The sequence below is a fragment of the Nuphar pumila genome, chromosome 7, assembly GCF_984573655.1.
Source record: "Nuphar pumila chromosome 7, dmNupPumi1.hap1.1, whole genome shotgun sequence".
NCBI classification, from domain to species: domain Eukaryota; kingdom Viridiplantae; phylum Streptophyta; class Magnoliopsida; order Nymphaeales; family Nymphaeaceae; genus Nuphar; species Nuphar pumila.
The window spans coordinates 32408802-32435860 of NC_143255.1; the positions used below are offsets into that span (position 1 = coordinate 32408802).

The 27059-nt window shown below is 39.1% G+C and overlaps 2 protein-coding genes across 3 annotated transcripts in view; one reads left to right on the forward strand and one right to left on the reverse strand.

Annotated features, from left to right (window-relative positions):
• The first annotated feature begins 668 nt into the window (after positions 1-668).
• LOC149831803 (DNA binding / DNA-directed RNA polymerase) lies at positions 669-10425 on the forward strand. The gene is made up of 4 exons (XM_090014147.1): positions 669-1233; positions 1917-2270; positions 3038-3488; positions 10088-10425. Exons 1-3 carry the CDS (start codon positions 688-690, stop codon positions 3479-3481), a joined length of 1344 nt encoding a protein of 447 aa, XP_089870273.1. The 5' UTR covers positions 669-687; the 3' UTR covers positions 3482-3488; positions 10088-10425.
• A 7240-nt stretch (positions 10426-17665) lies between these two features.
• The window catches only part of LOC149831804 (protein STRUBBELIG-RECEPTOR FAMILY 6-like), a 36695-nt gene continuing 27301 nt past the window's right edge, over positions 17666-27059 (reverse strand). The window contains exons 14-17 of one of the 2 annotated variants that reach the window (XM_090014149.1): positions 22422-22558; positions 18715-18871; positions 17974-18067; positions 17666-17812 (exon numbers count right to left, since the gene is read on the reverse strand). In XM_090014149.1, coding sequence (XP_089870275.1) covers positions 17802-17812; positions 17974-18067; positions 18715-18871; positions 22422-22558 — 399 coding nt within the window. In that variant the 3' untranslated portion in view covers positions 17666-17801. Of the gene's footprint in view, positions 18068-18714; positions 18872-22421; positions 22559-27059 lie in introns of both variants that reach the window. The other variant, XM_090014148.1, reaches the window with a different exon arrangement.

The window sequence follows — 27059 nt, forward strand, 5'->3', positions numbered from 1 at the left end:
TTCACAAAAAGTTGCATCGTTAGGTCTGACTAATCGAATGTTGTTTAAATGGAATTCAAAGTTCAGATTAGGATGGTGAACAATTCATACCATATCCAGTTTGTTTAGATTTAAACAGATTTGAATATCCATCTCGGATTCGGATTCGGTAGCCAAAAAATGAAACCAAATCCAGATCCGGTTATAATTAGATATCATTTTGGCTTACCAAATTCAACTAAATGGAATTAGCTTCAATCAGATATCAGATAAAATCCGATCTATTGGCATCCCTAGTCTCTCTTTGCTCTGATCGTCAAGCCAACTAGGGCTCCATCCTGTGTGCAAGGATTGGGATGGGTTCGGCCTGCGGATATCAATGGGTCAGATGTAACCGGGCATTCAACTCAAATCCGAATCCATTCACCAATCGAAGCCCAATCCAATTAATAATTGGATTCGGGATCAATATTTGAGTTTTGCATCCGGATCCAACTAAAACCCAATTCCAAAAACGTCTAAATGTCAATTTCAAGTTAGTCGGGGTCGGATTCAGTATGACTGATTCCGTCCAACTCCGAATCCAAAGTCAAACCCGATTAGGTCAGATCCGATTAAGTTGAACTCAGTAATGCTTCGACCCGACCCGAGTCCGGCCACTGGCTATAAAGCATTAGGGTGAATGGAAGCAGAAGAGAGAGAGAGAGAATGGAGCGGGAGGAGGAGGGAAGCATCGGCAGCGGCAACACGAGGCGAAAGAAGCGCGGGAGGGAGATGGAAGTTAGGATGGAGGTCGTCCCGGAGGCGGAGGGTCGAGTATCGCCGTTCGTCGGCTACTTCCCCTCCGGCTTCGACCCCTCCTCGTCCTCCGGCGACGACCAGGTTCGGGTCAGGGCCTTCAGGAACGCCGAGAGGTTCAAGACGGGCCGCCTCCAGCTCGTCGTCACCCACGACTCGCCCTCTGACTCCGCCTCCGCGGGCGTCGACTTCGTAGGCACCAATTACTCGGGCGAGGGAGCGCTCCCCCAGCCTTGCACCTACGCCCTCGGCGTCCTCGACAAGCAGAACGCCTCCCTCAAGATCCTCCCCCTCGCGGGCAACAAGATCTTCAGGTTGGAACCGAGAGTTAGGGGTTTCAACTACCAAACCGACAATCAGACGATGGACGACCAGCGGCAGCCCACCAACGAGAGCAGGTTGGACAAATTGAGAGCTCTTACGGCGTCTTTCGGAACTCGACAGTCCAAGATCGAGGTTCGTCTACATTCCTTGCATTTTTCGTTGATTAGTTTCGTGGCTATTCTTGTGCTTTTGGTTCTTTTCATACTTGTTTGTATACATTTTACTTCTGTCTTCATCAGTTTCTAGCACGACTAAGATTTTTTTTTTTTGGTGTTGAAATTGGTGATCGAAACCGCGAACGTTTCCGCTAGATTGACATGTTTGTCATGCTAGTGCTTTATGAATGGTTTTGCTTTATCTGCTTTTCTTAAAAACATCCATAGAGTGGGGAGTAGGTGCCTAGCAAAGTTTGGAGCTACGTTACAAATCTGACCCCGCAGATGCGTTCAGCGTGGTCGATTTGCTAGAAAACATCACTTGAATCGTGTTTTTTCGATGAAAAAATGTCTATTTTTCTGCTTGAATATTTTTGAAAATTGTAGAAAATCAGCTTTCAAACCTTATAAAAACCTACCCACATGTGGGAATCACACGATTCAACATAGAACACCTCCCTGCGGTTAGATTTGAGAAAAACAGGAAAAGAACCCTTTAGAAGCCCAGTAGGCACGGATCGGAGTAGGCAGCTACCCCTACTCACATCCATATATTTCATGAGAAGAATGCACTTTAAGAGGGATCCTAGTTTTGATTTTTTTGAAGCTAAATCTAAAGCTGATGTGTTACTTGCTACATGGTTATGATGATTACCACAGGTTACCAAGCTGGATTCAAGACACCTAAAGGAAGAAAATCTTCCTTCTAACCAGAGGGCTGAGAGGCTAATTGATGCCAACAAGCAAGGACATATAATGGCGCAGCGAGAAGTTATGGAAAATACGAACGCATCCATCGTCCGAAACATTCCGCCCTATGATCTTAACGCCATGACGCCGGAAGATGTTTATCCCCTGGACAAAATCATTCTGAAAGCGGAATGGGAACATCTCTATGACATTTTGCAGCTGGTGCAGGCTGGAGCTGGTGGTTCTTCTGCTTCTAAAATTCTTGACGGAAATGAGTACCCAAATTTTGTTCGTAACAGGATACATAAATTGCACGAGATTCAGGTACTTTTGCTCACTTGGGTTGGTTACATATCTCAAAGTAGTCAACTTAGTTCCTTGGGCAGTACTTTCTCTGCTTGCATGTAAGAAGTATTGTATTTCCCATTGTAGTTTAGGCTGTTGTGAGTTCTGCTTCCATTGTGAGCATCATTGCTAGTATTCCAAGATGTTTAGCTCCTCTCTTTTTGAATGCTAATATTCTATTTTAGTATTTGAGAACTTGCTTCTCACTTAGATGCATCGGCTCAAAGTTGCCCACTTCCAAGGTCTTGCACCTCTGGGATGACCTTATAGTTGCATTCCTAAAGTAGGTCATTGGTTATCGTTTTTTGTTGCACACGTGTTTTTCATATTTATTTTTGTGATTGTTAACATCTTGTCTTGTTTCTGAACAATGCAGTGATATATAGAGTTGATATATGTCATTGATTATTAATAATGCTTATCTTTCCATTTTCTCTTTTTTTCATATGCCTGTCTTTGGTGGTTTCTTTCACCACATTTGTCTGTTGAGAGTGATCAAAGAATCAGCATTTCTCCAAAGTTTCAGGTTGCTATTTGTTCACTGTTTGATGTGAACTAAGTAAATAAAGATCAGAAACCCATTAATGGAATCAAACAGGCTTGCATTGCTCCATAATGGTATTAGAAAGTCAGCTACATATAGGACATAAATTGTACATGTATCAAGTAAGTTCTCCATGTAAAAATGATTGAGACTCTATCCATGATTATTGTTGTTAAAAAATAATTCTTTTTATGTATTACAGGATCAGAAAAAAAGGGAAAAGCTTGGTGGCATGCTCTCATACATAACTTACCTTATAAAATTTATGGATCTACCTAGTCATTCTATTATGAAGTTACTAGCAGCCAACAGTAGTCACAAGGACAAAGAGGAGACATCCAAGATACCAGGGGTCATCCTTATAAAGTTCATGAAAGTGTTTGCAGATGCAAAAAAAGACGTGCGGTCTAAAGAAAAATCTCAGCTACTCGTTAGCTACATCCTGGTTCTCACTCTGTTCGTGGATAGTTTTGAGACGGATCCATCTGATATTGCAAAGGATTTGAAGATGACATTGCCGACTCTGAAATCATACTATTTGGAATTGGGGTGCAAATTTAATGCAAAATCATGTGCTACTCTCCCGGTTCCTCTGAAATTCCCAGAACTGAAGATGCGGTCCAGGGGTAGCCGTCGCTTTCGTTAATTGACAGGTACTACACATTGTGCACTTTTGACCATTCTGCTACTAGTTTGGAAGTGACAGAAAGGCATGAAGTTGATGATGGATGGGTTCTTGCATTTATTTTGTTTATATTTGTCTATTCACGGAAGAACAATGAAGAATCGAAAGAACCAAGAAAATATTAACAACCATCTGTTGGATCCAGCATATCATGTTATTTGCTATTTTCCTGTCAAGCATGAATTGTTCCTCTAATGCTTTTTGTCTACTTTGACCTGAGGATCTTGGTTTCTTTCCCAACTCACACGCACACACACATCCCCACACGCATGTGTTAAAATATGTTGTAATTTCGTATATATATTTTATATATATAAGGTGATACATATACATATATTACATATGTATATGTATCTACCTATATATATAATATATATATATATATATATTGATAAGGGTAGTTTAGGTAAGGGTAGTTTAGGTATTTTACACATATTCATTTTCGTGAATATGGTTTTGTATTTTTACCTTTTTTCTTTTTTACTTTTTCTTTTTTCATTTAATGCATTGTACTTGCATTGGGAGGGGCCCAACCCACTAGTCGTTGGACCCCTCCAACGGTCACATTTGTGACCGTTGGAGGGGCTCCAACGACTATGTGGAGCCCCTCTCAATGCCTCCTAAAAGCCCTATAAATATGGGCAGCTCCTCTTGTATTTTCTCAAGGGTTTTGGGATTATAGCCCAAACTTTTAGTGGTTTATGAATCTTATGAGTGCAATTGCACATTTGTGATTCTGTGTGTTGTGCTTGTTGTGCACAAGTGTTCCAAGTGTTCTTGTTGTGTGTATGTTCGCACATTTATTCTCAAAGTTATTGCGTTATCAACTAAAGTATCTTGTTGAAGATACTTTTACATGGTATTAGAGCCTCGTTGAAAAAGAAGAATTGTGATTCGCCCTCTCTTGCATTCCTCGAAAAGTGTGCCTTCAAGTTTTTTGAAATCAAAGAGGATCATCTTCTTCGAGCAATATTTTAGGAGCCTCTCTTGTCAAGGAAGACGCGAAAAGTAATTGAGGTACGTTTTATTCCTTGGCTTCTTTCCTCTCTAATGGGTGAAAAAGACTCTCATTTCTCTCTTGGGTTTAAGCTTAATGACTCAAACTATCATGTTTGGGCCGGTAATATGGAGGCCCATATTAAAGGAAATGGGCTTTGGGGTTACATTCATGGATCCATACCGGAACCGGAACCCAAAATTACTGTTATTGAAGGAGGGGATATTAAGATCCTTGAAGGGAATGAAAGACAAAAGGCCCTTGAAGAGTATTCTAAAAAACATGATGATTGGGAAATGAAGAACTTCAAAATCTTATCTTGGATTTTCTCATCCGTTGAGACCAAGATAAACGCCAATATCATCAAATTTAAAAAGGCTTCCGAAGCTTGGGTATATCTTGAGAAAATGTACACCTCAAGATATCTATCCCACAAGTACTTTCTCTAAAAAAGGACTTTGACCCTTCAACAAAATGACATGACCATTCGGGAGTACTTTGCCGAATTATCCTCTATTTGGGACGAACTCGCAATTCTTGAACCTAAATGGAGTGGAGAGGCAATCGAATTAAGGCACAAACAACTTGAGGAAGACCGGTTCTTCAACTTTTTAAATGGCCTTAGACCCGAATTTGAACAAGTACGGTCCTCACTTCTCTTCGCTTTCACATCCCCCTCACTTGAAGATGTTATCACCAAGCTAAGTGGTGAAGAAACCCGTATAGGGATTGGCAAAAATAATTCTAGCATTCTTGTTACTTCCTCTACTCAAGAAGGTGGTGAAATGGCTAATGTCGTGTCAAGACCGGGAAATAACATGAAGTCCTATAGACCTCTTCATTTCAAGAATCAAGGTCAAGGAGGAAATGATCGGTATGGCAAAAGAGTCTATAGCAAAGTGAATTGCTACTTTTGTAAAGAACCCGGACATATCAAATCTTTGTGTCCTAAATGGAAGAAATTGATTGCAACGGCTATGGCATCCCAAGTGGAAGAACGACCTTCTTCATCAAGTGAGTCTCTTTCTCTTCAATAAATTGTAGAAGCATTACAACCTCTTCTCAAAGGAGGTACTTCCGGAGCCGCTATGTCATCCTCTTCCCCCGGTAAGACATCTTGGCTTTTAGATTCCGGGGCATCCTTTCACATGACCCCTAGCTCTTGCTTTCTTTCAAATTTTTCTAAAAATTCTTTTCCATCATTTGTCTCAACCGCGGACGGAACATCTCTTGAGATTAAAGGAATAGGTAATTTTGAAAAACAAGACTTCTTTGTTCCAAAGATTCGTTTTATCCCAAATCTTAACTTAAACCTTCTTTTCGTCTCCCAACTCTCGGACCATGGTTGCGATATAAAATTCTCTTCTAATAAATGTTGGATACAGGATCGTCAGTCCGGGAGATTGATTGGGGAAGGCTCTAGAAGAGGAGACCTCTACTACGTAGATTTTCTTCAAGTTCCCAAGAGTCAATTTTGCAACGTCGTCCAAAACAAAGATATTCATGTATGGCATAAGAGATTGGGTCATCCCAATATTGTTAAAATCTCCTATTTGCCTTTTGTTAATCATCTTTGTAAAAGTGACTTTTTGTGTAATGAATGCATTCTTGGGAAATGAAATGTTTGCCTTTTCCTCAAAGATCCATGTTTACGACAAAACCATTTGAAATTGTCCATTCCGATGTATGGGGACCGGCTCCGGTAATGTCAAAAGGAAGATTTTCATATTATGTGATCTTTGTGGATGACTACACTAGGTTTTGTTGGATTTATTTTCTTAAACATAAACATGAAGTTTTCTCAACTTTTAAAAGTTTTCACATGATGATTTCAAATCAATTCAATGGATGTTTAAAAATCTTTAGGTCCGACTCTGGAGGAGAATACCTCTCAAATGAATTTAAAAATTATTTTGAAAATTTTGGTATTCTTCACCAAAAATCTTGTCCGAAAACCCCTCAACAAAATGGGTTAGCCGAACGAAAGCACCGGCATATCATTGAAACAACTAGGACTTTACTCATTTCTCAAAACATTCCAAAAAATCTCTGGGTTGAGGCAGCCCTTACTTCTGTCTATCTCATAAACCGACTCCCATCAAAAAATCTAAACAAAATTTCTCCCTTTGAAAAACTGTACGATAAGGAACCTGATTATAGCAGGTTAAGGGTCTTTGGGTGTAAATGTTTTGTTCTTACTGATAAGAATGACAAACTTTCTCCTAAAGCCATTCTTTGTGCCTTTCTTGGCTGTTCTGAAACCCAAAAGAGGTTTCGTTGTTATGATATCAAAAGTGATAAATTGTATGTTTCCAGAAATGTGAGTTTTTTGGAAAATATTAGTGGATTTGATCGTTGTGACCCTCAAAATGCTAATATGGATTATTCTTTTTTATTTGATTTACTGAATAAAGACGATACTAGTGATAATGAGTCGGATCAAAGTAACCCAAATGACTTTGAAACCGAGGAAAACATCTCCTTGCCTCCTCAACCTATTGATGAAGAATTACCTAGAGACCCCATCACCTATACTCATAGAGATCAAAACAACTTTAGGAGTGCTCTTGACAGATATAATGATGTCAGTTCCAATGCCTCTCAGAATGAAGTGATCCCTCGTAGAACCGAAAGAAGTAGAAGGCCTCCTTCTAGGTTCATTTCCTATAACTCTTTTTCACCAAGGTATAGAGCCTGCCTTAGTGCCATCCACTCTTATATAGAACCTAGAAATTTTGAAGAAGCACGAAAGTGCCCTGAATGGATTAATGCAATGAACAATGAACTTGAGGCTCTGAGAAGAGCCAAAACTTGAGAGTTTCAAAATCTTCCTAAAGGCAAGAAAACAATAGGGTGTATATGGGTTTTTAAAGTAAAAACTATAAGTGATGGATCCCTTGAAAGGTATAAAGCTCGCTTAGTTGCAAAAGGATATAGTCAAGAATATGGTATTGACTATGAAGAAACTTTTGCTCCTGTAGCTCGTATGGTCACTGTCTGATGCCTTATAATTGTTGCCTCTATCAATAAATGGAACATCTATCAAATGGATGTTAAAAATGTCTTTTTAAATGGTGATTTAAGTGAAGAAGTTTATATGGATGCTCCTCCTGGAATGGAGACTTCTAACGGAAATGTGCTTCGACTTCAAAAAGCACTCTATGGCCTAAAACAAGCCCCCAAGGCTTGGTATGATCGATTTAACTCTGTAATGATTGAGAATGGTTTTTCCTCTTGTTTTACTGACACTGTTCTATTTGTTAGAAAATCCAATGCAGGGATTGTAATTTTACTTCTGTATGTTGATGACATGCTCATCACTGGGAGTGACTCTAACGGGGTTAAAAGTATAAAATTTATCTTAAAAGATAAATTTGAAATGTCTGACTTGGGTTTTCTAACTTATTTTTGGGGAATTGAAGTAGCATACTCTCTTAGAGGATATTTCTTATCTCAAACTAAGCTTGCTTCTGAGATCATTGACAGGTCAGGTATTACAGATGAGAAGCTTTGTGAAACTCCTGCGGTAGTAGGAACAAAGATGAAAATTGATGATGGGGTTCCCCTTTTGGATCCTACACCCTACAGACAGCTTGTAGGATCATTGATGTATCTGAGTATTACCAGACCAGATATATCTCATGCAGTCCATACTGCAAGTCTGTTTCAGCATGCACCTACATCCGTTCACATGAGTGTCATCTTACGAGTCGTAAGATACATAAAGGGTACTCTGAATAAGGGAGTTTTTCTGTCCTCTTCTTCTGACTTAAAATTGATTGCTTATACTGACTCTGATTGGGGAGGTGACCCAAATAACTGTCACTCCACCACTGGTTTTTGTGTATTCTTAGGTGACTCACTAATATCGTGGAGATGCAAAAAGCAACAAAAGGTGTCACTCTCCTCCACAGAAGCTGAATATCGTGCCATGGCAACTACTATCATGGAGATTGTTTGGATTCATCAATTGCTAGAAGACATGGGGATTACAATAGAAGGGCTCACTAAGCTTTGTTGTGACAACAAGAGTGCAATTTACATTCCGAAAAATCACACCTTTCATGAGCGGACTAAACACATCGAAATGGACTGTCACTATGTTCGTGAAGCATATCTCAAAGGAGTCATTGATCTTCCTTATGTCACATCCGAATATCAGTTGGCAGACTTCTTTACTAAAGCCTTGTGCGCTCCGCGATTCAACTTCCTTCTTGGCAAACTATCGGTCATCTTGCCCTAAGTTTGAGGGGGGGTGTTAAAATATGTTGGAATTTCGTATATATATTTTATATATATAAGGTGATACATATACATATATTACATATGTATATGTATCTACCTATATATATATAATATATATTGATAAGGGTAGTTTAGGTATTTTACACATTCATTTTCGTGAATATGGTTTTGTATTTTTACCTTTTTTCTTTTTTACTTTTTCTTTTTTCATTTAATGCATTGTACTTGCATTGGGAGGGGCCCAACCCACATAGTCGTTGGACCCCTCCAACGGTCACATTTGTGACCGTTGGAGGGGCTCCAACGACTATGTGGAGCCCCTCTCAATGCTTCCTAAAAGCCCTATAAATATGGGCAGCTCCTCTTGTATTTTCTCAAGGGTTTTGGGATTATAGCCCAACCTTTTAGTGGTTTATGAATCTTATGAGTGCAATTGCACATTTGTGATTCCGTGTGTTGTGCACAAGTGTTCCAAGTGTTCTTGTTGTGTGTATGTTCGCACATTTATTCTCAAAGCTATTGCGTTATCAACTAAAGTATCTTGTTGAAGATACTTTTACAGCATGCACATTCCTACAAACACAGAAAACTGGAAAAAAGATGAAATGAGCAAATGCTGTCGATTTTGACCAATTACTATTTAGCAAGGACAATATAGGCAGGCATAAACACCAGTTTTTTTGGTAAGCTAGTATTTCACATAACAAATCCAAACGCTTTTGGAGTTTTGCTGGTGACTGAAGCTCTCAAAACTCAGCTTGGGGCTCAGCTGCTCAGGTATCTAAAGGGACAAGGCGTGGTGCCAGTCCGTTCAGATGTCAGTCCACATATGATATTATCTGACTTGATTGTTCCCATCAGGATCTGTAATGTAACAGTTGTGGAATGACGTTTTGAAGCTTCAGGAGTACAACTAGAGGAAAGCTTCATGCTCTCGTGAAGTATTGCTTGAGCTGCATGCCTCACCTTGCAAGCGATGCACACCTCAAGCGTCGACCTCACCTGAGCCCCATGCCTCCAGCCCTTTGAGACGTGGTTGTATCCACTACCTGAATGCTTGACATGGTTTCAAAGATAACTATGTACATTTGTAAGGCCTGCTTGAGGTTGCATGCTCCAGAACTCGTCTTTGTTGCTTCTTGAAACAGTGTGCTCATTTGCAGCAGGAAATATCCAATGTGCGATACTGATCATCTGTTTCAGTTGTTGGGATGCAATGTGCTGATTATGCCCCCCACTTATCCCTATTTCTGTGAAAGTTAAACTTCATTGGTTTGGTTGATATCTTTTGGTTATTGTTCTAATTCCACCAAAACCGTGTACAGACTATTCATGCCTCTTCATGAGCTAATGGAAGGAGAGGATTGCTTGTCTGCTACCGACCTCAGCAAAGAAAAAGTTTTTCCTGGTGCAATAAACCAGTTATGAAACGATGCCCGAAGTTCCTTGCAACATCCAAATGCAAATGAAGTCTCATTCCATAGCCATAATCGGTAAAGGCTAAAACCTCTAGAAATTCTGATCGCTTTGAGCGCATGTGTGCTGCTAAGCTATTTAAAATCTGTTGCTCCCTATTGAACTAGTCTTTTTGTTGCATTGTAAATGGGTATCGAACTCGTTTATGAACATTTTTAGATGCAAATAACAGTCATTACTACACAAACCGTTTTCATAAGGACTTTGAAATATATTGACTCTGAAAGAGATTATGATAAACAAAAATTGACCAAGTATGCAAGTTTATCTGTTTTAATTGGTTTGTATGTTTATGAAAATACATTCTAGGATGAGCCTACACCGAGCTTCAAATCCCATGGGTGTCCCCCCCCTGCCTAAGCCAAAGCTTGGCGACTCCCTGGGGTCGAGGGGTAAGCCCTACATGGACAGAGACTGTAAGTACGGCGAGCTGAACCAGCACGGCTCGGTCTCTATGCCTGGGGCTGTTTCTCCGAGTAAAAAAAAATACATTCTATGATATTCTTTTATAACTTTGTATGTTTTTTAATAAACTTCTGCCAATTCTTTTAGAAACTGTTTGAATGTCTGTTGGGAACTCGTATCAAAAATTTTGAAGTCCTCAAATGCCAGTACATTATTAACATATACGCTGTCAAGCAATTTCTGGATCATGACAAAACTGGCCGCTGCTGTTGCTTTGATTAGTCAATGAACTCCAATGGCTGAGTTTCCTGAACCAAAAATGTCGGTGTCCCCGATAGTCTGGGGGTACCCCAAGGGTTTTACCAACCAGAGGCCAGCCAGTGTGCGGTAGGTGATGAGGGATTTTTCCCTTGTATTATCCAAAAAAAAATGCGAGTAAGACTCCGGATGTTCAGACGTCATGTTGGGCTTCATCAAGGTCAGGTTGGCTGCACAAGAGGCAAAAGGAAGGTCGGGCTCAGGGTTTAGCCCTGGGATCGGCCTAATCAAACATAGGCAATTCAGATTTGAGATTGATATGTTGCGCTTAAATCTGGTTGTTAAAAAAACGTGCACTCTAACACGCCAAGGTTTGTGCTGAGTACGATCGAAAACTGTTCTGTTGATGAATGTGGGTTGATCTAAATTGGGTTCTGTTCTATTACCCTTTTTCTGTTTATTACATGGATAAACCACATCGGGATCAAAGACCTGGTTGCACTGGTCTTAGTTTGCCGTACCTATTTTGTATGGTTGCTGTTATGGCAGCTTAAAACTTCAGCGCCCTCCTTGTCCTCCGGGGACCGTCCTGCTTCGGCTTGTCGAAGGGGTTACATACAAGGGACTTGAACTTGGGATAGGGGAGAAGCTTCCCTTCCACAAGCCCAAAGCTATATTAGCGACTCCGTTGGGTCCGGTTATATTGCCTCTGTAAGTGGTGTTTGAAACTTGGGATAAAAACCTGCCTTGAGGCGGAATGGTCTCTATCGGGTGCTTGCCCAGCATTTGCAAAGTATGCGGATAGGGGACAAAATAGCCCTTGCTTAAGGGCCGTTTTGTCACCAACGGGTTCCGCTTGTCTGGTAGGAGCAGCTAGTGCACGTCACCTTTGTGTTGGGACGTTGCAGGTTCAAAATCCAATGGTATAGTTGTATAACTGGTAGGGGTCTGCCTAACCCCAGCCTGCCTTTAAAACAAAAAGGGCCGTTTTGTGCCAGGACGTGGACATCTGACGGCCTGTGTCTTGGGATGCAAACAAGACCCTGTTTGTCTCCCAGGACACCTCATCTAGGTGAACTTCCTGCACCAGTGTCTCTTTGACAAAAGAATTGCAACCCTAGGGGGTGCTACTCTTTTTGTCCCAATAAAATGGGATGCAAGAGTCAGTTGCAACCTCTTTTTTGGGTTGTTTTTTCATGGGCACAGCTTTGTGCATTGATGGGTACCGGTAGAGGGACAACAGTCCATGCAAGACTGTCCTGTCCTACGAATCAAACACCCTCTTAAACATGATATTGGAGCTCATAAGGATTTGGGTCCTGACTCGTAGGCCAATATGCATCAGGTAGTACTCCAAAACTGTTTTAGGATATCAGCTAAAGAGAAAGTTAAAATGCAATTTAATATAGAGAACTTAAAAAAAAAAAGAAAAATGACCATACTATACAACAAATATAGCATACTTTCCGAAACGCCTTACAATTTTTGCTATTTTCTTCATGTTCAAAATCACAAATATCTAGTTTTAAAACAATTTTTTATCCTTTGCATATGCGATTTTTAAAATATATGCGAATTTCTTCTCAAATATATGATTATTTTTTACAAACAGTCTCTATTCTCATATTTGTATCTCGTTGATCTAACATCGAAATCTTGTGTTTTTATAGCCGTTCAAAAACTGAGACATAGACTTATAACTTTTCTATTTTAAGTCAAAGCCGAAAACTCCTCTAGGGTTCTTGTTTTTTATATCCAAAACTAGAATAGAAGCATGCATTGCAAACTGAAACAGGCGCAGTTGCACCTTTTCTATCTATTCTATACTATTTTTCAGTCACATGCATTGAAAATAGAGAAAACTATAAAAAAGAACAGTGATAGATTAAGACAGCTTTCTAACGCCACCAAGATCACATTGTTCTTATGAGCGATTGGAGAGAAATGTCCTCTAAAAAATAGACTGCTCGATTGTTTCAGCCTGCAGATTATGCTTCTATTCTAGTTTTTAAGCTCAAAAACGAGAATCTTAGAGAAGTTTTTGGTTCTGACTCAAAACAAAAAAGTTATAGGGTTGTCTCGTCTTTTCAATGACTGTAAAAATGCAAGTTTTTTACGTCAAAGCAGAGAGATGCAAATCTGACAATATAGATTGTTCTGCAGAAAATATATATGTGATTTTCACATATATTTTCTATAATTTTCTCTTAAATATATGTAATTTTTCTTCTTTATATGTGATTTTTCATCTAAACATAGGATTTTCTCTTAAATATATGTGAATTTTCTCTTATATATGTGATTTTCTCCTAAACATGTGATTTCCTCCTAAACATATATGATTTTTCTCCTATATATGTGATTTTTCTTCTATATATGCAATTTTTTTCCTAAACATGTGCTTTTTCCCCTAAACATGTGATTTTTTCTTAAATATATGTGATTTTTCTCTTATATATGTGATTTTATCCTAAACATGTGATTTTCTCCTAAATATATATGATTTTTTTCCTATATATGAGAATTTTCTCCTAAATATATATGATTTTTCTCTTTTATATATGAATTTCTCTCAAATATGTGATTTTTCTCTTTTATATATGATTTTCTCTCAAATATGTGATTTTTCTCTTCTATATATGATTTTCTCTCAAATATGTGATTTTTCAACTAAATATATATGATTTTCATAAACAAAAAATTATATATATATTGGAGGAACTCTGCATATATTTAAGAGAAAATCACATATATTTAGGAGGGAATCGATATATAGGAGAAAATCAACATATATTTAAGAGAAAATCACAGAAAATATATGCAAAAATTGCATGTTTAAGAGAAAAAATGCATATATAGAAGAAAATTTGCATATGTAGAAGAAAAATCGTAGAAAATATATGCGAAAATTGCATACATATTTTTTGTAGAACACTCTATGTTCTCAGGTCTTTATCTCTTTGCTTCGATGTTTAAAAACCTGCATTTTTATAATCATTAGAAAGCTAAAACATAGGCCTATAACTTTACTATTTTGAGTTAGAATAAAAAACCCTTTTAAGGTTTCATTTTTGAGCTCCAAAACCATAATAGAAGCATGATCTACATACTGGAATAATTGAACAATCTATCTTCTAGAGGACGTTTCTTTCCAACCGCTCATAATAACAAGGTGATCTTGGTGTCGTTAGAAAGCTAACGTCATGATCTATCTTAATCTTTTTTTCTATTTTTTCATATTTTCAATGCATGTGGCTCAAAAATAGCATAGAACAGACAAAAAAGGTAGAGCATGCTTCTATTCTGGTTTTTTATCTAAAAATAAGAAACACTAGAGGAGTTTTCAGCTCTAACTCAAAACAAGAAAGTTATATGCTCATGCCTTAGCTTTTCAACAATTATAAAAATATAAGTTTTCGACGTTGGATCAAAGAGATACAATTCTGGTAACAGAAACTGTTTTGCAAAGAATAAGCACATATTTGAGAAGAAATTCACATATATTTTGAAAATCGCATGTGCGAAAGGTAAAAAAGTCCTTTTAAAATCGAATATTTGTGATTTTGGACATGGAGAGAATAGTGAAAATTGTAAGGCATTTCAAAAAATGCATCATATTTTTTGTGTAGTACAGTCATTTTTCTTAAAAAAAAAGATGTGGTATTTGCTTTTTTATCTAAATCTGAATTCAATTTAGTTAGATTAACATAAACAAATTTTTTTCATTAGGAATGAGGAAATCACTCCCAAGATCAGAAACCTAGTAGAGCTGGTTGTACCTGCCATACTTGTGGTCGCTTTCCCGGTGGTGTAAACTTGTGGTGCACCCCTTGCTTCCAAGGAGTCACCTGCTTCAGCACGAGCATGGGACACAATACTCTTCCCTCTTATATGCCAAGGGCTGGTGCCCATGGAAATGGAACCCTGACTACTGCTCTAATGGCAAGCCCCCCTCCCACTACACCAAACCCCTTGGGGCTAATTTAGACAACTTTTAAAAACTAAATAACATTACATATGGTGTTGCATTTTTATCTAAATTTGAATCCAATTAGTTTAATAAAGTAGTGCCTTAGTTTGGACAAAATCCAACTTGTTTACATCCTATCTTCAATGTAGTTGAAAATTAATAAAAATTATAATTTTCAATGTTGCTGCGGATTTCTTTTACATTAATGGTTATTGCTTTTTAATGTTTTATCAACAATGCAACGCCTTTTTTAGCTTCTTTAAATTGTTGTTCATTTTTTAAGTGTTATGTTTCAAAACATATTGAGGCTTACGCCATATTTTTTTTAAAGTACCTCATTATGCCTCACGCCTTTAAAAAACCTTGGTGCTATCCTGACTCTATCTCAATGTCTGTAAAACTCCACTAGTACTCCCTCCTTACTAGGGGTGTCAACGGGTTTGGTTTACCCGAACCCAACCCAGACCAAACCCTATAGGGTCCAGGTATGGTGACAAATAAGAAGACTCGATTAAGACCTGGGTCCAGACTCGAAGGTCCAATTAATACATGGACTCGGGTATTGTTTGTGAAATTTTATACCAGACCCAGGCCCGACCATAGTTCCAATTAAGACCCACAAATTTTCAATGTAAAAATGATAAAAAAAATATTATTTTACAGGGTATAGTTGAACGTAGTGTAGGATCGATGCAACCGACACTAGAGGGGGGAGAGGGTGAATAGTGTTTTTAAACTTCGCCTTTGGAATTTGAAAGATTTTGAATTCTGCAAAGCAATCACATAGAAAGAACACAAAGATTTTATCCTGGTTCGGTCTTAATGTTTGAAAAATGAAAGAACGCAACTTCTGAAAAGTTGAGAAAAATGACTATATTAGTCGACTAAAAAAGTTATCAGTCAACTGAAATCAAATATTAGCAAATTGATTGTTAAATCAGTTGACTATTGTGTCTAGCCGAAAAGATTTGAATTCAGGATTTTGAAAATTAGTCGACTAAAGAAAAATTAGTCGACTGAAGAAAATCATCAATAGACTGAAAAAAGCTTTCAGTCGACTTCTGTTAAATTTTTCAGAAATCGGACATTCGGGTCGGTCGACTAAGAGTAGATTAGTCGACTGATCAAAAAATAGACATTTGGCTTTGAAAAAAAAGGTGCGAGAAAATCAGTCGACTGATAAAACTAAAAATATAGGTAAAGAGCTTTCTAAAATGATTTTTGCAAATGGTTCTTTTTAGGAAAGTTTTTTTTAATTATTTTTAGGTGTAATGTAAGTGAGATATGCAATCAAAGTAAGGCTCCTACAAGAACCTAAGAATTTAAAGAGATTTACACTGGCACAAAATCTCCAATCAATTCATTTGTAAACTTCTTTAATTCTTTTCTTCTTTCTTTATTGTCATAGCTGAAATCCAGTTGTTTCAGTTGTTCATCATCAAAATATCGTACTTTGAATTATCGTGTACAACTTTCTTGTCTTAACAATAGTTTGAGTCTGGTTCATGTAGTTTTTATCGGGTCTGGGTATGATTTTTTTATAATAGACCCGATTAGACCTGGGTCTGGACCCAATACCATGTCCAAAAATCTAGTCCAAGTCTGATTTCACCTAAGTCCGAACCAAACTCAACCCGTTGAACAACCCCACCCCACTCCTTACCCACCAAAGATAATTTTCCATTGGTTTAAACCTTGCTGCAAGAGATGCACACCCTGGGTATCAAAGATCATGACTCTCCAACTTGAACACGTTAAAAGCTTCCCCACCAAACCAAGTGAGCACAGCTCTTGAGCCAAGCTCAAGTTCACTTGTTTACTTCAAATAAATTAGTTGAAAGTTGAAACCAATAGGATTTGAACTCTAAAAATCTTTTGTTTGCAAGCCAAACACTTTATATATTCTACACTACATTGAATTTAATGTTATAAGCATTATTATTCATTTTCAACTATATATTCTACACTACAGCAAATTTAATGTTATAAGCATTATTATTCATTTTCAAGCACCATGTTTGCTCTCTCTCTCTCTCTCTCTCTCTCTCTCTCTCTCTCTCTCTCTCTATATATATATATATATATATATATATATATATATATATATATATATATATATACTAAGCTTGCTACAATCGTCTATGTACAAACCAATGTCAGTATCGGGCGTATCAGCCTATATCGGCAGAAAATCAATACGCTTCACCCCTGAATCGGCTATTTTTTCATAAAAATAAAAATACTTAAATATAAATTTTAATATTATTTTAATGGATTTAACATGTGTCACGTTCTGATTGACACAAAATATTTTTAAATTATTTTGTGGCCAATTCAGAACGATTCACTTGAGTATTGGTATCGGCCTATTCACCTGAATCGTTGGCCAAACGATATGGGGCCGATACTGACAACATTGGTACAAACAACTTAGAAAATTTTGTTTTTTCTTTTATATTATTTTTTTGTTCAAAACGACCCCATGAATGTCATATACATGCTGATTTTAGTAAGAATCAGTGTTTGAATTACCGGAATGTGACCACTTCAAATTTTTCTACCGATGCAAAAATCAATGGCTATAAATGTACCTATTTTTCCTGACTAAAAAAATTTTGTTTTTCATTGAAAAACACATTATCAAAAGGTTGATTTGCACTAAATCGACCATGCTGACCACATCTACAGGTTAAATGGGGTCGCAAAAGATTTTGATTGTGCTACATTTATTGGTAGTCTTCTCCTATTTATTCAGTTGTCATATCGAAGGATGGAGGATCAAGGCAAGGAGCAGTTTGTTTATAATCTTGTATTGTTAACAAGAACAAGACGTTAGGACACTTTGTTTAAATAATACAGTAAATTTGTTCATATCAAACACGTTCTTGCCCAACTCAAAGAAGCGACTTTCATTTCCCCGTATGCTCCAATTATACACAGCCTGTATTCTACATCTCATCAGGAAATCATGAGAGAAACAGAGAACCAAAACGCCAAACGGCAGTTTGGAGGGGCTGAAATCAACATTACTTGATCTTCTTGCAGTGATCAGATTTAGGCACTAATTGTCGGCATCAACAGAGCGTGAATTTATGGACTCACCTCCAATCGTTCTCTTGCTCATATTTGCACGCTGCACCAGCGTTACAAGTGACTGTACCACTTCGGACATTGGTGGACGGAACTCGGGCTCCAGCTGCAACAAAGAGAGAACCAGATCCCCTAGGATTAGGTGTGCACCCAGATTGGCCTGTCAAGAACTATCATCTCAGCCTAGGTTATGATTGTAACCCAAACTCAGGGCATGCATGTTGACAGCAGTTTTAACCAAAGCCAAATCAAGATTTGGATGCAACTATGACAACCTTAGTTCAACAGGTGAACATGTCACAGCTTTTACACGGTTGGGGCGCATAAAGCAAGGTGGTCGTAGACTCATTAAGAAATCCAGTTCTAGGTGAGGGTTCCTCATCAAAAAAATAAAAAAAGGGCTGAGCATGCGCATCCATCAATGTAGGTGTGAATCAGGTTGTGCAGGTCGAGCTGTCTATATAGTATTTCATCCCAAATATAGCAATTGACACAAATTAGTTCTAAACTAATTTTGTCAAATTTGTGACAAAAAGAACGAAATTTAAGAAATCCGACTGTCTCAAGATATCATCTATTGTTTTCTACTTCTTAACAATGGAAAGAACGTAATTCAAGATAAAGCTGAGACACCCACATGCCTGAAATCACTGTTCAAGAACAGGCTGATGCATATTTTGAGAGGAAAAAGAACATGCAAACAAAACACATCTTGTATTGAGAAACAGCAACAAGCACAAGGAAAATACTCACCTGTACACATAAGGCAATCACATCAGCAAATCGAGAGAGCGATTTCACAGGATAAAGTTCCTTGAGTGCTGGATCAACCATTTTTGTGAGAGCATCAATATCGTGGAGCTGGGGTGTTGCCCATCTAACTAAAGATTGCTCCTGTCTCGGCCTTGAGCTGCACAGGAATTGTTCCCATCAGGTGGATTACATAAAATAATTTTTAATTTGAGAATGAGTAAAAGCGAAATTTCATTAAAAAATCAATTAGAGATGTGACCAGATAGAAAACCAGAAAATGAAAAGTGTCCAAGTACGTCCCAACTGTGTCCTTCCATATCCATTCCAAACCCAAATTGGACCATTTTGAGTGAGCACAAGCTGTGAAGTTTATTTGCACTTGTACAAGGACAGCCTCAAGTCTCCTGTATTCACCTTAAAACGTCAATGGTTACTTTCTTTTGATACAAGCCACTCTACGGCATGCAACCGCCATTTCCAAAATGTGCTTATTTTTTGTTGTTTAAAAGCCCCAATAGGAGAGCTCTAATGCATGTTTACGGATTTCAATTCAGTTCCACCCAGGCTAGGGTATGTAGTAGACCTCTAAAAATAGGGCAGAACCTTAATTAGGTACATCGTATATTCCTTGTCCTCGCACACTGAGCACCTGCTCGCCAGATGCAACCATTCTTTTTTAAGTTACCTTGAGTACTTGTCCAGGGAGACCAACAATGCAAAAGTTTTGGCTCGTGGCAAAGGTCCTGCACTCCATAATCATATATAGGGAGCCATTATAAACCTGGTTCAACAGCATGCCACATAGCAATGAGAGTAAATTTCCAGAATTATTACCACGCAAAAATTATCTGATCCTGTTTGCTATTCACCTTCCAGCAGTCCAGCAGCCTAAGTAATGCCAACAAATACGAGATCTTACTTTCTTTGAAAAGCTCTTTGGTGATTATGCATCACTCAGTGGCCAGCACTCCAAAACCTTGTAATGATCATTCTTAGCTGATTCAAAGAGTGTTGGAAACTTAATAACTAGAGCAACTGATCACACCGGGGATCAATCCAAAATCTCAATTTGGACCTGTTCCTATTTTGCTGCAACAAATTCCTTGAAATGGTCAATAATAGACATCCAAGCTTTTTCACCATCAGAGGCAGTCTTCTGTTTATAGTTTGGAGTGCATTTGCCTTGTCTGAGATACGATCTTTTGTGTTGCATAGCTAAAACCACATTTTAGTTTCAGAGCAGATGGCCCACCATTGTTCAACTAGAAGCCATTTATTCCATACTTCCAGCCTAATAATGTCTAGGCCGCCTCTATCTTTTGGCATTGTTACAATCCTTCAATTCACTATGTTTCCACTTTTTCCTCTAAGAATTTGGGATCTCTTCCAGATAAACATTCTCATAATTTTATTTATCCTCCTTCCAGTTCTCGTTGGCATTCTGTAGATAGCCATGAGATATGAGGTTATATTTGCTATAACATGAGCTACCAAAGTGATTCTCCCTACCAGCGAGAGGTTGCAAGCTTTCTAACCTTGGATTTCTTCCAGACACAATCCTCCACTGTCACCCAATGCTCTACTGCTTAGAACCACCCTTTATTAGCAACATGCCTAAGTATTTTAGGGGTTGTGAGTTCTTCCCCCAGACAATTTGCATAAACCCCCATTAGCTGGGAATAGAGTCCCCAGTGTCTCATTAGTTGAACAATAATGGAGGCACCTTCAAGTATATTCTTGAAACCCATGTTATCCATCTCTTCCAGGAGCCCATATGCTCCATGTTCTCAAATAGGCAAATCCAACAAGTCAAAGGCTTTTTCAAGGTCTACTTTTAAGGTTGGTGTTTTCAAATTGATTATAAAGTGAACAGCCTCATTTGCGATTATCCTGCATTCATGCATTCTTCGAACAGCAACAAATGCAAATTGGGATGGGGAAATTACATCGCTGACCACTTGCTTCAGCCTTAATGCTAGAACTTTTGTTGAGATTCTTGTAGACGCTACCTCTATCTCAAGCACTTCAGATTCTAGACCTTCAAAAAAATACCATCTCTTAGAACATTTTGAACTAGGGATATACCAATAGTAATATCCTTCTTCAATAATGCTTCTGCTGCAGACCTCCCAGCTTTGAGTGAGATGCTAAGCTCACCTAGAAGGTGCTGAAAAAGATCCCCAAACGCTGTGCACATGGACTTAACTCGCCAACAATCCCTTTGTTGTGCCTTTTGCTTCGGGTTTACAATACCACTTCCTATACCATCACCAACGCAATCAAGTTTGGAATGGATTGTTTCATTCCCGCCTTAAACTATAGGAAGCATAGAGATCCCTTCTCTTGAATTTTAGCATGATGCAGTTCATGCACCACCAATCTCCAATGGGGCAAGAGGGAACTTAGAATCTTTACTTGTTAAGATTTTCTAGATTTCATAGTCCTCCAACGCTCTCCCTGCACATATTTAGCTTTTTCTACTTCAGGGTTACTCATAAAGAATGAAGGAAAAAGAGATATGGATCGAGTTCCCCACCAACAGCCCTCTGTGCGAGATAGTAGCAAACCTCTTATTAGCCTCAAGCTTCAGTATACCAGCTTTTAAGCAGTCCAACAACAAAACCCCCCCTTATTCCAGAAAAAACTCCAAGACAACTAGGGTTTGGAAGAATTTCTTCCCCACCTTCCCCACTCTCCCCAGAAAAAATGTGCCAAATACATTCAGATATAACCAAGAAATAAGCAGCTCAGCTCCTTTGCTACTTCTAGTACAGTCCCCAAAATCCACATCCTCTACACCTCCCCTGCATCTCCTTCTGTCATCCACTATGCCACCTCTAATTAAAGGCTCGACGTTTCCTCTATTTCTTGCCATCCTCCCTCCACAGTCACTCAAAAATATGAGAATAGCAAAAAATGTGACGATAAAGTTAATTGGCATTAGAGCACATTCTCAACTAAATTACTCCGAAAATATCTATTAGAAATATCAATGATCTTATCCAATTGAAAATTATTCAGACTTGGAGCTGATCAGTGGAACAGTTGCATCTTTCTTTAATTGTCCATATTCTTAGTTAAAAATTAATTACCTGTTCTCTGTAATTAGGCCAGATGCAGCACCAAGGTGCCTAAAGTTATTAGCTTGTCTTGGCCATGAACCAACTCCATCTGAGGGTCAATTAGGATAGAAACAATGTCTTGTTCAATGAGCATACATTTTTTTGGGTAAAATCAATAAGCCAATCAGAATAAAGGACCTAGTGCACTTTGGATAGGCACTGATTAGAAGTTTCCCAGCAGTTCTTAATTTCCACCCAAAAGAAGACTACTTTTTCTCCATCTTTCACACAAGTTATGTGAGTATTTACAGAAAATCAAACTATTGAACTTCCACATCTGGAAGTGCTACACATTTAGGAATGCATTATGTTTCTAATTTAGGTTGCTATGTGAAAGGGCAGTAATAGGTAACTGAAGAATACACAACACTGGAAAACTCAGCCAGTCTTTCCCTGCATTTGAATCAAGACTTGCAGCAACCAGACACATTTAAAAGAGGGATCCTCTCAACCATCTGAAACACATTTTCTAGCAATGCAGAGAAATGATTTATTAATGTCCTTCTGGGTAAAGAAAATCACCCAAATATGTAAAGATTTAGAACAGTGACTTCAAAATCAATTCATTTCAGCTATAGTTCTAACCTGTCAAATGGCATCCGACCAGTCATAAGCTCCAACATGACTACCCCAAAGCTGTAGACATCACTCTTAAGTGTGTATTGACCAGACATTGCAACCTCAGGAGCATTGTAACCAGAACCAGAATTTTGATGTGAAGCCTGATAAAAGAGAAAACACGTGAACAATCTGTTAGTTTTGTGGCTATACCAAATACCCCAAACCTCTGAAAGGAAGATGCCAAAGGAAACTGTGGAACACTTTAACCAAAATTGTTCAAATGATGAACTGTAATCGCATGCAACACAACCCTCTATGAAAGTTCAACACATAACATAGATGAAAAGATTTTTAGTTCAGTAATTTTTAACACAACAGTAATGGCAATTTAAGAAAAATAAAATGTGCAACGCATCCTTAGGATGAAAATTTTTCTTTTTTAGAGAAAGGCAGATTTTATTAGGCTTACCATTCTGAATTTTCCGGACTAAGATTGGTCCACAAACAAAAGTACCTAATTGACCATACAGCTCCAACTACAGAGTTCACAATGGAAGCCACTATATCCTTCTTCATTGCCAGTAAAATTTTGAATTACATGAAAGGATCAGAGCCTTCATGTTCCACTTGTCAGCCCACCACTCAGATTGACTACGGACTATGTTACATGGACACTTCTCTCAGGCTGAAGTGTCAGTGTCAGACACTTCCCGACACTAAAACTGACACAACTGGACACGGCACCAACACACCATTTCTAGAATCAGAAGTGTCCGAAATTTTAGACGTGTGTCGAGTGTCTGGCAACTTAAAATGTGCTCGAACATGCCGTGTCCAGCGAGTGCCCTATTTCGCACATCATGGACACCAGTGATGCGGCCCTGCTAGGGATCGTCTACCGCCGAGCTCAATCGTTCGGTGCACGCGGGCACACATAGGTGCAGTATTTCCCTCAGTGCGCACAGGCGCTACTCGTTCTGGTGCACACAAGCACTCTCCCGCTCACAGCGCACACAGGCGCAGTGCGTTTAGCGTACGAAGGTGCACAGAGTTCATAGCGCACGTAGGCGCAGGCATTGCAGAGTGCGCGCAGGCTCTGTCTACTAATGAGCGCATGCAAACGCTTACGCGATACAGAGCACGCACAGGTGCTTGAAGTCCAATGCACGTCAACGCACCTCAATGCTTGAACAATGTGTGATGTCACTTAGTGCAGAGACTCAGAGAATCAGGATCTGCTTAGGCGCGTTTATGCAAGATGATCAACATAGATTCAATAGCAGAAACTGGATAAGATAAAATTAAATGTAATTGCACTCAGCTGCAGTTCACACGGACACTCAAGAGCAATTGTGCTCTCTCTGCGTTAAGGCGTTATGCACAGGCACAGTTCTGCTCTGCGGAGAACTGTGGAGTTGGAATGCTTGAGCAGTTGCCGGAGGTAGATCGGAGTGTTAAACTGATGACGATCTCCGAGCAACGCATCTTCTAATCGTTCAATTGAATTCTCAATCAAGAGAGGAGAAGAGATTAGGAAATGGAAGGTAGTAGACTAACCGAATTAGTCTAATTAGCCTAAATCCTCAAGAGAGGCATCTCCAATTGGAGCCAAAGGAAACTAAGCTTTATTTCTCAAAATCTCATCTGATTACATAATGATCATTTACAAAAGACCAAACTATTTATAGATTTGACCTGAGCTTTGGCGCCAATGCTTTGGGCGGCCCGCACTTCAAAACTGATTAGTGTCAACCAGTGTTGTTAAAAACGCGCCTCAAGGCGCAAAAAGCGCGCCTCGCCTCGAGGCGAGGCCCTTTTCGCCTTGAGGCGCACTTAAAAAGCTCAATAGCCTCAAGGCGTACGCCTCATGCACCTTGAGGCGTACGCCTTGAGGCGAGGCGCGCCTCAAAGTGAGGCGCGCATTAAAAATCGGATGGACCGGACCCGAGTTCGACCCGGATCCGGGACCGTATTCTCGAAAGATCGAGAACCTGTGTCTTTAAAAAAGACACAGGCGCTTCGGGGCGAGGGAAAGCCCTCGCCCCTTCTCTCTCCACTCCATCCCCTCTCGTCCACCGCCACTGCTATCGTCAGCCACCACTCGCCGCCGGCCACCACCCGTCGCCGATCATCGCATCTTCCACCTTCTTCTTTCCTCTGCTGAGAAGGCATCGGCGACCCACAGCCACCGTCGTGCGACCACTCGCCGTCGCCACTGCTGTCGCCAGCCACCACTCGCCGTCGGCCACCACCTCTTCCACCTTCTTCTTTCCTCTGCTAAGAAGGCATCGGCGACCCACAGCCACCGCCGTGCGACCACTCGTCGCTGCCACTGCTGTCGCCGGCCACCACTCGTCGTCGGCCACCACCTCTTCCACCTTCTTCTTTCCTCTGCTGAGAAGGCATCGGCGACTCACAGCCACCGCCGTGCGACCACTCACCGCCGCCACTACTGTCGCCGGCCACCACTCGCTGCCGGCGACCTCTGCGTTTTCCGGTGACAGGTAAAGTTCTTTGTTTTCTGACAGGTAAAGTTTCGGTGAAGGTAACGATTTTCTGGGTTTTCTTCTACCCTTTTCGTTTTTTATTTTGTTTCTCTGTCTTTCTTTCTAGTTGCTTTTCGTGATTTATATGTAGATGTGTTTGTTTTTGAACAATATGTTCCTTTGTTTTTATGTTATTTTGCATCTAAATATGAATGAAATGATACCATTTTTATCTTTAAATGTAATTGGTATGTTTTCTTTCCCCGTTGACTGATTTCGTTCATTAGAATTAGTGGGTTCCTCTTTTTATTAAGTTTCATCTTCTTCTTCTTTTGGTGTTGATTTGTGTGAACTCATCTAATTCAGATATTTGAAGTTTCATTAAAATATGTATTTTTTATCCCTGTCGAATTGCTGGAATCAAAAGATCTCAGTCCTCTGATTGGGAATTTTCCATATATTCCCCCTTTCTTATGTTTTCTTTCCCCTGTTGACTGATTTCGTTCATTAGAATTAGTGGGTTCCTCTTTTTATTAAGTTTCATCTTTTTTTTTTGTGTTGATTTGTGTGAACTCATCTGATTCAGATATTTTAAGTTTCATTAAAATATGTATTTTTTATCCCTGTCGAATTGCTGGAATCAAAAGATCTCAGTCCTCTGATTGGGAATTTTCCATATATTCCCCCTTTCTTATGTTAAGCATCTGAAATATTCGAACATAATGGTGACCTCTGTTTAGCATATTCAATATATGTTTTTTTTTTCGGCATTTTCACAATTTCTTGGAGTTGATCTCCGGAGAAGTTCTTGATATACCTTCTTGTTGAATTCTAGGGATGGTTATTTTGTTGGTTTAACACAGGGTTACCGGAAGCGCCTAGCTAAAAGGGGAAGCGCGCTTCGGAAGCGCGAAACGTCGCGCTTCCGAAGCGTGGGGGGAAGCATCCCCCTTTTTTGGGAAGCACGCTTCCCTTTAATGGGGGACGCGCTTCCCTTTAATGGGAAGCGCGCTTCCCATCATGCTTCCCCCTAGCTTCCCCCACGCTTCACCTATTTTTTACAATTTTTTGTATTTTTTATTTTTTTTATTTTTATTTTTTTTCGCTTCCGAGGTAGCTTCCTAGACACTTCCTAGGTCGCTTCCGAGACACTTCCCGAATCGGTCCTAAGTGGTCCCACGCTTCCCCGCTTCCTAAAATTTTGAAAGTGCCTCGCTTCCCGCTCCCGCTTCCCGTATCGCTTCCCGCTCCCGCTTCCTCAACTGACAACCATGGTTTAACATGCTCTTCTTTCTTCGAAAAAAAGGAAGACAAATTTTGTTGGTGTTTTATTTGTGTTTTTAAGGATATTTTTTGTCTTTTGTTGGTGCTTTTTTGTGATGGTATTCATTTCAATCGATGCAAAATTTGTTTGGAGTGCCTTGGAGTTGGTTGGTGTTTTCTTTTTGTTTTTGAGAAGAAATCTGGGATCCAAACCACCTCCACTCTATCTCTACTATGTGTGTGTGGCTATAAGTGTGCATTATTGAATGAACTTTGAGACCCAATTAAAAAACTGACCTAATTATATTTATTATTTTTTTCTCGTCAATTATGTTTTTTTCTAGGATTCGTATATAGCTTATACACCAAGATTGTCTATTTTGCATTTGTTTTCATGTAATGTGGTCAACAGAATGCATGATGTTAATATATATTTTGTGTTATGTATTTTTGCAGTTGAACAATGGCAAAAGATGTAGGATGGGATCATGGAGTTAAAGTTCCAAATCCTACTAAAAATCCCAAATTCGTAGGACATGTAATTTGCAATTACTGTCATAAACAGACTACAGGAGGCATCTATAGGCTAAAACATCACTTAACTGGCACAAAGCATGGTGTAAGCATGTGCGAAGCGGTTCCACCTGACGTGAAAAGATTTTTTCAGAATCATCTAAAGGATCATAGGCTAAAGAAAGAAGAGTTAGAACAAAACAAGTTGGATATCGGGAGAAGTGTTTATTTTGGATCATCAACCGGCGATAATGTGAATAAATAAGCTAGTGGATCAGGTAGTGATGCAAAAACAAATGCAGCTGGTCCTATGGACCTTTTTGTGAACAAAGAAGCACGACAAACCACAATAAACACTGCTTGCAAAAGGGATGAAAGAAAAAATGTATGTCGTGCCATT

What these genes read in the sequence shown, in the direction of transcription:
- LOC149831803 (XM_090014147.1), top strand. Translation starts at nt 688, where the DNA reads ATGGAGCGGGAGGAGGAGGGAAGCATCGGCAGCGGCAACACGAGGCGA. An exon ending in CTCGACAGTCCAAGATCGAG is followed by an intron (nt 1,234 to 1,916) that starts GTTCGTCTACAT and finishes TGATTACCACAG; the next exon opens with GTTACCAAGCTGGATTCAAG. An exon ending in ATAAATTGCACGAGATTCAG is followed by an intron (nt 2,271 to 3,037) that starts GTACTTTTGCTC and finishes TATGTATTACAG; the next exon opens with GATCAGAAAAAAAGGGAAAA.